The sequence below is a fragment of the Indicator indicator genome, unplaced genomic scaffold (assembly GCF_027791375.1).
Source record: "Indicator indicator isolate 239-I01 unplaced genomic scaffold, UM_Iind_1.1 iindUn_scaffold_86, whole genome shotgun sequence".
Taxonomy (NCBI): domain Eukaryota; kingdom Metazoa; phylum Chordata; class Aves; order Piciformes; family Indicatoridae; genus Indicator; species Indicator indicator.
This window is the reverse complement of record NW_026539207.1, coordinates 26,065-35,943: the sequence shown is the minus strand read 5'-3', so window position 1 is coordinate 35,943 and position 9,879 is coordinate 26,065. Positions and strand designations below refer to the sequence as shown.

The 9,879-nt window shown below is 59.0% G+C and overlaps 1 protein-coding gene across 2 annotated transcripts in view; it reads left to right on the top strand.

Annotated features, from left to right (window-relative positions):
- Positions 1 to 7,569, top strand: part of SARS1 (seryl-tRNA synthetase 1) — a 19,383-nt gene extending 11,814 nt beyond the window's left edge. Inside the window, exons 7-11 of one of the 2 annotated variants that reach the window (XM_054398708.1) lie at positions 3,136 to 3,357; positions 4,249 to 4,378; positions 5,798 to 5,955; positions 7,001 to 7,130; positions 7,260 to 7,569. In XM_054398708.1, coding sequence (XP_054254683.1) covers positions 3,136 to 3,357; positions 4,249 to 4,378; positions 5,798 to 5,955; positions 7,001 to 7,130; positions 7,260 to 7,420 — 801 coding nt within the window. In that variant the 3' untranslated portion in view covers positions 7,421 to 7,569. Of the gene's footprint in view, positions 1 to 3,135; positions 3,358 to 4,248; positions 4,379 to 5,797; positions 5,956 to 6,937; positions 7,131 to 7,259 lie in introns of both variants that reach the window. The other variant, XM_054398707.1, reaches the window with a different exon arrangement.
- The last annotated feature ends 2,310 nt before the right edge of the window (positions 7,570 to 9,879 follow it).

The following is a 9,879-nucleotide window of genomic DNA, read 5'->3' as shown; positions in this document are numbered from 1 at the left end:
CTGGGATCCATCTTCACCTAGCTCTGGGATCCATCTTCACCTAGCTCTGGGATCCATCTTCACCTAGCTCTGGGATCCATCTTCACCTCGCTCTGGGATCCATCTTCACCTAGCTCTGGGATCCATCTTCACCTAGCTCTGGGGTCCATCTTCACCTAGCTCTGGGATCCATCTTCACCTCTCTCTGGGATCCATCTTCACCTCACTCTGGGGTCCATCTTGACCTCACTCTGGGATCCATCTTCACCTCGCTCTGGGATCCATCTTCACCTAGCTCTGGGATCCATCTTCACCTCTCTCTGGGATCCATCTTCACCTCTCTCTGGGATCCATCTTCACCTGGCTCTGGGATCCATCTTCACCTCGCTCTGGGGTCCATCTTCACCTAGCTCTGGGATCCATCTTCACCTAGCTCTGGGATCCATCTTCACCTCGCTCTGGGATCCATCTTCACCTCTCTCTGGGGTCCATCTTCACCTGGCTCTGGGGTCCATCTTCACCTAGCTCTGGGATCCATCTTCACCTCGCTCTGGGATCCATCTTCACCTCTCTCTGGGGTCCATCTTCACCTGGCTCTGGGGTCCATCTTCACCTTGCTCTGGGATCCATCTTCACCTCGCTCTGGGATCCATCTTCACCTCGCTCTGGGATCCATCTTCACCTCGCTCTGGGATCCATCTTCACCTAGCTCTGGGATCCATCTTCACCTCGCTCTGGGATCCATCTTCACCTGGCTCTGGGGTCCATCTTCACCTAGCTCTGGGATCCATCTTCACCTCTCTCTGGGATCCATCTTCACCTCACTCTGGGGTCCATCTTCACCTCACTCTGGGATCCATCTTCACCTCGCTCTGGGATCCATCTTCACCTAGCTCTGGGATCCATCTTCACCTAGCTCTCGGATCCATCTTCACCTCGCTCTGGGATCCATCTTCACCTCTCTCTGGGATCCATCTTCACCTAGCTCTGGGATCCATCTTCACCTAGCTCTGGGATCCATCTTCACCTAGCTCTGGGATCCATCTTCACCTCGCTCTGGGATCCATCTTCACCTAGCTCTGGGATCCATCTTCACCTAGCTCTGGGATCCATCTTCACCTGGCTCTGGGATCCATCTTCACCTCTCTCTGGGATCCATCTTCACCTAGCTCTGGGGTCCATCTTCACCTAGCTCTGGGATCCATCTTCACCTAGCTCTGGGATCCATCTTCACCTGGCTCTGGGGTCCATCTTCACCTGGCTCTGGGGTCCATCTTCACCTAGCTCTGGGGTCCATCTTCACCTAGCTCTGGGATCCATCTTCACCTAGCTCTGGGATCCATCTTCACCTGGCTCTGGGATCCATCTTCACCTCTCTCTGGGATCCATCTTCACCTCACTCTGGGGTCCATCTTCACCTCGCTCTGGGATCCATCTTCACCTCGCTCTGGGATCCATCTTCACCTAGCTCTGGGATCCATCTTCACCTCTCTCTGGGGTCCATCTTCACCTCTCTCTGGGATCCATCTTCACCTCACTCTGGGGTCCATCTTCACCTCGCTCTGGGATCCATCTTCACCTCGCTCTGGGATCCATCTTCACCTCACTCTGGGGTCCATCTTCACCTAGCTCTGGGATCCATCTTCACCTGGCTCTGGGATCCATCTTCACCTGGCTCTGGGATCCATCTTCACCTCACTCTGGGGTCCATCTTCACCTAGCTCTGGGATCCATCTTCACCTGGCTCTGGGGTCCATCTTCACCTCACTCTGGGATCCATCTTCACCTCTCTCTGGGATCCATCTTCACCTCGCTCTGGGATCCATCTTCACCTGGCTCTGGGATCCATCTTCACCTAGCTCTGGGATCCATCTTCACCTAGCTCTGGGGTCCATCTTCACCTAGCTCTGGGATCCATCTTCACCTCGCTCTGGGGTCCATCTTCACCTCGCTCTGGGATCCATCTTCACCTGGCTCTGGGATCCATCTTCACCTAGCTCTGGGGTCCATCTTCACCTCGCTCTGGGATCCATCTTCACCTGGCTCTGGGATCCATCTTCACCTAGCTCTGGGATCCATCTTCACCTAGCTCTGGGATCCATCTTCACCTCGCTCTGGGATCCATCTTCACCTGGCTCTGGGATCCATCTTCACCTCGCTCTGGGATCCATCTTCACCTAGCTCTGGGATCCATCTTCACCTAGCTCTGGGATCCATCTTCACCTCGCTCTGGGATCCATCTTCACCTAGCTCTGGGGTCCATCTTCACCTGGCTCTGGGATCCATCTTCACCTAGCTCTGGGATCCATCTTCACCTAGCTCTGGGATCCATCTTCACCTAGCTCTGGGATCCATCTTCACCTAGCTCTGGGATCCATCTTCACCTAGCTCTGGGATCCATCTTCACCTGGCTCTGGGATCCATCTTCACCTAGCTCTGGGTCCATCTTCACCTCGCTCTGGGATCCATTTTCACCTCGCTCTGGGATCCCTCTTCACCTAGCTCTGGGATCCATCTTCACCTAGCTCTGGGATCCATCTTCACCTCGCTCTGGGATCCATCTTCACCTAGCTCTGGGATCCATCTTCACCTAGCTCTGGGATCCATCTTCACCTAGCTCTGGGTCCATCTTCACCTAGCTCTGGGATCCATCTTCACCTGGCTCTGCGGTCCATCTTCACCTGGCTCTGGGGTCCATCTTCACCTGGCTCTGGGATCCATCTTCACCTCGCTCTGGGATCCATCTTCACCTCTCTCTGGGATCCATCTTCACCTCTCTCTGGGTCCATCTTCACCTCTCTCTGGGATCCATCTTCACCTCTCTCTGGGATCCATCTTCACCTCACTCTGGGGTCCATCTTCACCTCTCCCAGAGTCCACCTTCACATCTGAGGTGTTTGTCACAGCCATGTGGTGCCGTGGAGGTGTCTTGTGCCCAGCCCTGCTTGCAGGACACCACCACTGCCTCTGAAGGAGCGCAAACAAGCTGCAAGCATCAGCTGCTCCCTTTCCTGTGCTGTCCTGTCCCTGTCTGTCCGTCTGCCTGTCTGCCCCTCCACGTCTTCCCCGCGCTGAGCCGTCCCTAGAGACGCCTGGGGCTTGCAGGCTTACTGCTGCTGCAGGGGCGTGGAGGCTTACTGCTCTTTCACCCCGTAGGTGATCGGCAAAGGCAGCGAGAAGGCAGAGGACAGCTCCATCGACGAGAAGTATCTGATTGCCACCTCGGAGCAGCCGATCGCCGCCCTGCACCGCGACGAGTGGCTGCGGCCCGAGGACCTGCCCCTCAGGTACGCAGGGCTGTCCACATGCTTCCGGCAGGAGGTGGGGTCCCACGGCCGCGACACCCGCGGCATCTTCCGCGTCCACCAGTTCGAGAAGGTGAGCCCCCCTGCCCCCCACCTCCGTCTCCTCCCTTCCCCCCCCGCCCCCCACCGGCAGCTCTGCAGGGTCCCTGCCAGCCCTGTGAGGTCCTGCGAGTCAGGTGTTGCAAAAGGTTGGGTCAACCCCAGGCACTAATCCAGGAGAGCAGCCCCGGAGGAAGAGGTGCAGGGCAATGAGAAGGTCCCCGGGAGACAGCAGTGCGTTCAGCTGGGTGCTGGGCTGCAGCCAGAGGAGTGTGGGCAGCAGGGCAAGAAAGGGGATTCTGGCCCTTGGCTTTGCTCTGTTGAGACCTCGCCTCCAATCCTGCCTCCAGTTGTGGTGTTCCCAGCAGAAGGAGGACACAGAGCTGCTGGGGTGAGGGCAGAGGAGGTCACAAAGATGCTCCAAGGGCTGGAGCAGCTCTGCTGGGAGGCCAGGCTGAGGGAGCTGGGGGTGTGCAGCCTGGAGAGGAGAAGGCTCCAGGGGGACCTTAGAGCTGCCTGCCAGGACCTGAAGGGATCCTACAGGAAGGCTGCAGAGAGACTTTTCCTGAGGGTATCTAGAGACAGGCCAAGGGGGAATGGTTTGAAGCTGAGGCAGAGCAGGGTTAGACTGGAGCTGAGGAAGAAGTTCTTCAGTAGGAGGGTGGTGAGACTCTGGCACAGGTTGCCCAGAGAGGTTGTGGCTGCCTCCTGCCTGGAGGTGTTCAAGGCCAGGTTGGATGAGACCTCAAGCAACCTGGGCTAGTTGAGGCCCTGCCCGTGGCAGGGGGCTTGGTGTAGATGATCTCTGAGGTCCCTTCCAACCTGAACCCGTTCTGTAATTCCTCAGCCCATGGCAGTCTGGGGACAGTGTCCCAGGGCTGGCACCAAGGTGAGGTGTCCCCCAGCTCCTCCCTTCCCCCTGCAGATCGAGCAGTTTGTCTATGCCTCACCCCACGACAACAAGTCCTGGGAGGTGTTTGAGGAGATGATGGCCACGGCTGAGGAGTTCTACCAGTCCCTGGGCATCCCCTACCACATCGTCAACATCGTCTCAGGTAGGGCTGGGGGCTTCTCCTCTCTGCCTGGCACAGGGCCCCCAGAGGGCAGCAGCCACCTCTGCCAATCCCTGTGGGTGTCACTGTGACCCTGACCTCCTTACTGGCTCAGCTTTGTCCCTGTCTCTGCGTTCCCATGGGATCTGTCCCCAGGCTTGGCAGCAGCGTTGAGGTGCCTCAGCCCTGGGGTGTGGAGGATGGAGGCTCTGCTTCAGGGCCAGCAGGACCCCCAGAGTGGGGCCACCTGGCTTGCTGGGACTGTCCCTGCTGTCCCTTGAGAGGCTGAGGGAGCTGGGGGTGTTCAGCCTGGAGAAGAGGAGGCTCAGGGCAGACCTCATTGCTCTCTACAACTACCTGAAAGGAGGTTGTAGCCAGGTGGGGGTTGGGCTGTGCTCCCAGGCAAGCAGTGGCAGAAGGAGAGGACACAGTCTCAAGCTGCACCAGGGGAAGTTTAGGCTCAAGGTGAGGATAAAGTTCTTCCCAGAAAGAGTAATTGGCCATGGGATGAGCTGCCCAGGGAGGTGGTGGAGTCAGACATCCCTGGAGGTGTTCAAAAAAAAGATTGGATGTGACACTTGGAGCCATGGTGTCAGAGGTGCTGGGTGCTAGGTTGGACTTGATGATCTCTGAGGTCTTTTCCAACCTTGTTGATTCTGTGATTCTATGATTCCACTGTGTCCTAATTCCTCCTGCAAACTCCCTCAGGAGAATGCTCTCCTTTTACTCTCCTCCTGCAGAGCAGGGGACTCCTCCTCCCTTCTGAAGCCGCCTCAGAGGCTTCACAACTCACCTCTGTCCCTTAGGATGGTGTGATGGTTTGAAACTGTCTTTTTAATTTTTCCTTGCACAGTTCAGAACAGAGAAAGAGTGTAAATAAGTCACTATTGGGTGTAAGAAAGCAAAATACTGATTGTTCTAAACACTTCCATTGGATAGATAGAAATGTTTAAGAACCATTACCCAAAACAAAGTAGGCACTCTGCACATTCTGCGTTCGGCAGTGGGGGCAGTTGCTGGGCTGTCTGGCTGCTGTTTCTTCTTCTCTTCTGGCTGAAGATAACACACTGACCTTGGCAGCTAAGTTAACAACTTTCTGCTCTAACTAACTCTGCTTTCTGTCCAAGGGGGGGAAGCTCCTGGGAGAGGGAGGCACCTTTGGGAAGGGTCCCCTTTGGGGAGAAGCAAAGGGAGCTTGGTTGTGCTTTTCTGTTGATTGTATATATTGGCAAATGTTGTGAATTTTGTATATTTGTACACATTCATTGCATTTCTCTGCTTCAGCCTTCACTTGCTTCCAGACTGGGCTAGCCTGGTTATTGTCCGGGGCGGGGTGGGGATTTCAGCTCACACCGACACAGATGGGCACTTTCGGGGTGTGGGGAGTGGCACTGAGCTCTGTCCCCACCTCTATCCTCCCAGGCTCCCTGAACCACGCTGCCAGTAAGAAGCTGGACCTGGAGGCCTGGTTCCCTGGATCCGGCGCCTTCCGCGAGCTGGTGTCCTGCTCCAACTGCACCGACTACCAGGCACGGCGCCTGCGCATCCGCTACGGCCAGACCAAGAAGATGATGGACAAGGTGAGCCTCAGCCCCTGCCTGCAGAGAGGGCAGCGTGGAGCCATGCAATTGCTTGGGTTGGAAAAGAGCTTTCAGGTTGTGGAGTCCAATCTTAAGCCAGCAGTGCCAGGGCGCCACCAAACCCTGGCCCTCAGCGCCACATCTCTGTAGCTTTCAAATGCCTCCAGATAGGATTCAACTCTTTAAGGTCATCCAGTCCAAGCCTTCACCCAGCACTGCCAGGGTGTCACCAAACCATGGCCCTCAGTGCCACATCTCTGTGGCTTTCAAATGCCTCCAGATAGGATTCAACTCTTTAAGGTCATCCAGTCCAAGCCTTCACCCAGCACTGCCAGGGCGTCACCAAACCATGGCCCTCAGTGCCACGTCTCCAGGGCTTTGAAACCTCTCTGGGGATGGGGACTCCACCACTGCCCTGGGCAGCCTGGGCCAGGCCTTGACAACCCTCAAAGGGAAGAAATTGTTCCTCATGGCCAAGCTGGATGCAGCTTGAAGCCATTTGCTCTTGTCCTGTCACTTATACCCAGGCAGAAGAGACCATCCCCTACCTGGCTCTAACCTCCTCTCAGGGAGCTGCAGAGAGCAATGAGGTCTCCTCTCAGCCTCCTCGTCTCCAGGCTGCACACCCCCAGCTCCCTCAGCTGCTCCTCCCAGCCCTGTTCTCCAGACCCTTCCCCAGCTTTTTTGCCCTTTTCTGGATCTCCTCCAGCCCTCAATGTCCTTGGAGTGAGGGCCCAGAGCTGATGCCAGGATTTGAGGTGTAACCTCACCTGTGCCCAGTCCAGGGGGACAATCTTTGCTGTGCTCCTGCTGGCCACACCATTGCTGACCCAGACCAGGCTGCTGGTGGCCTTCTTGCCCACCTGGCACACACCTTCAGCCACTGCCAACCAGCACCCCCAGGTCCTTTCCCACTGGGCATTTCCCATCCACTCTGGCCCAAGCCTGGAGCCTTCATGAGGTTGTTGTGACCCAAGTTCAGGACCTGGCACTTGGCCTTGTTGCCCCTTGGCTCATCCCTTTCCCATGTGTGTGTCCCCAACAGGTGGAGTTTGTGCACATGCTGAATGCCACCATGTGTGCCACCACCCGTACCATCTGTGCCATCCTGGAGAACCACCAGACCGAGGAGGGCATCCGCATCCCTGAGAAGCTCCAGGCCTTCATGCCCCCAGGTAGTACCCACTCACCTCCTCCCTTCCCTCCCCACCAACCTCTCACCCAACCTGGGTGCCTGGGGGGGGGAGGGGTGGAGATCCTGCCAGCATCCCCTCCCCACCATCTGTGTCCCCCCTCACCCCCAGACCTGCGGGAGCTGATCCCCTTCGTCAGGCCAGCGCCCATCGAGCAGGAGCTGTCCAAGAAGCAGAAGAAGCAACAAGAAGGAGGCAAGAAGAAGGCTGGGGGGGGAAGCCAGAAGGTGCTGGAGGAGCAGATGCAGAACATGGGAGTCAACAGCGCCTGAGGCCTGCCCACCCCTGCCACCCCCCTCCGTGTCCCCTCCCCGGGGACCCTGGGGACCTGGAATGCTGCTGCTGGGGCTGTGCCCATCACCCTGGCTTCAGGGCCTGCCTGCCCCCCCTGCCCCCCTCCACAGCACAAAGGACTGACACTGGGGGGGGGGTTGTGCGTGTGTGGGGGTCCCCTCCACACCAAGCAGGGCTGGGGATAGCCCCCCCCACCCCCAAAGCCCCTCCTGCCCCCAGGATGGGAGTGTCCCCAAGTGTCCCCTCTCTGCTCCAATAAAGCCAAGAGCTGCTGAGCTGTGTGTCCTGGGGGGGTGGGGTTACAGGAGGAACTGAGGGGGGGGTTCAAGCCTGACCTGGGCACAGGGGGGGTCCTGCTGCCTTTCTCCCTTCTTGTCCTCCCCACCCCGGGGGTCTCCCCTAGCCCCACTCAGTAGCTCAGACAAAGGCCACTCATGGAGCACATCTGGCATGCAAAGGGGAGGGGGGCGTCCCCTAAACCTGAGGACCCCTCACCACGTTTTGAGGCCCCTCCACCACCTTGAGGTCCTCCCTCATGCTCTGGGAACTCCCCAACACCCTGGTGTCCCCCACGCTGTGGGGCCCCACAGGCTTGAACACCCCTAAGTCCCATAGCCCCCTCCACACTCTGGGACCCCCTCCACATTCTGGGGTCACCCACACCCTTGGACCCCCCCTGCACCCCCTATGATTGGGGTCCTTCCTGGGACTCCCCCCCCCAACCCCCACATCCTGTTACTCTCTGCAAGCCTCATGACCACCCCCCTCCCACCACCATTCTGGGGACCCACACAGCCTGGGACACCCCTGCCCTCTCTATGTACCAAGGCCACCCCATGCCATGGGACCCCTCCCCACACCCTGAGGTCTCCCAACACTCTGGGACCCTCTAACTCCCATCCTGGCATCTCACCCTCCAGCAGGAGGTGGATACAAGGTGGGAGGGGGTGCCTGCCTCAGTTTCCCTCGGGAGGGGGAGGGGGGCGCAGCTGGCACCCTGCCCCCCGCCCATGTTGCCGTGGGAAGGCGCCATGGCTGCGCCCATGGGTGCTGGGGAGGGAGCCCTGCCGGCTGCCCCACCCCGCAGCGGCCGGGCCGGGCCTGCAGCCCTTTGATGGAGCCGGGGAGGGGCCCTGTGAGTCAGCACAGCCCTCGGGGTGGGTGCGGGGCCCGGGCTGTTCCCCAGCTGCATCCACCCTGCCTGTGGGTGCCCCTTCCCCGCCCTGCATCCATCCAACCCCGATCTATCCAACCCCTTCCCATCCAACCCCTTCCCATCCAACCCTCACCCGTCTAGCCCCCACCCGTCCAACCCTCACCCGTCCAACCCTCACCCATCCAACGCTCACCCACCACCCCCTACCCATCCAACCCTGATCCATCCACCCCCTACCCATCCAACCCCTTCCCATCCAACCCCTACCCATCCAACCCTGATCCATCCACCCCTACCCATCCAACCCCTTCCCATCCAACCCCTACCCACCCAACCCTGATCCATCCAACCCCTACCCATCCAACCCCTACCCATCCAACCCCTACTCATCCAACCCTGATCCATCCAACCCCTTCCCATCCAACCCCTACCCATCCAACCCCTTCCCATCCAACCCCTTCCCATCCAACCCCTACCCATCCAACCCCTACCCATCCAACCCCTACCCATCCAACCCTCACCCGTCCAGCCCCCACCCGTCCAACCCTGATCCATCCAACCCTCACCCATCCAACCCCTACCCATCCCACCCCCACCTATCCAACTCGTTCTGCTGCCCCAGGCTGGGCCCTGCACTGGCCTGCCCGGCACCCGCCACCCGCACCCTGCGCTGGGGGGGATAGGATGGGTGCTGGAAGGGGGTGCCAGGATGAGTACTGAGGGGGCAGGATGGGTGCTGGAATGGGTGCTGGTAGAGGGGTGCCAGGATGGGTGCTGGATAAGAGCTGGAGGGGGTGGGATGGGCACTGGGGTGGGTGCCAGAAGCTACTACGATGGGTGCTGGGGTGCCAGGATAGGTGCTGGGATGGGTGCCAGGCACACCGTGGGGGGGCTCCACCCACGACTCTCTGAACCCTGCTTGGCCCCACTGGGGATATGCTGCACTCCCCCCAGCCTCCCAGTGGCCTCCGGTGCCCCCAGTCCTTCCCAGTGACACTCTAGAGGGCTCCCAGTGCCCCCCAGCCCTGCAGTGCCCCCTGCCCACCTCCCCATGCTCCTCAGAGTGGCAGTACAGCGAGGGGCAGCTGGGACTGGGCTGGGGTGTGGGGCCCCATCGTGTGCTGGGGTGTGACAGGCATGACACTTGTGTGTCATCTGTGTGTGTCACGTGTGAGACACGTGTGATGTGTCGTGTGACATTTGTGTCATGTGTGTGACACGTGTGTGACGTGATGCCTGTGTCATGTGTGTGCATGTCCCCTACATGTGTGCTCTCTGCAT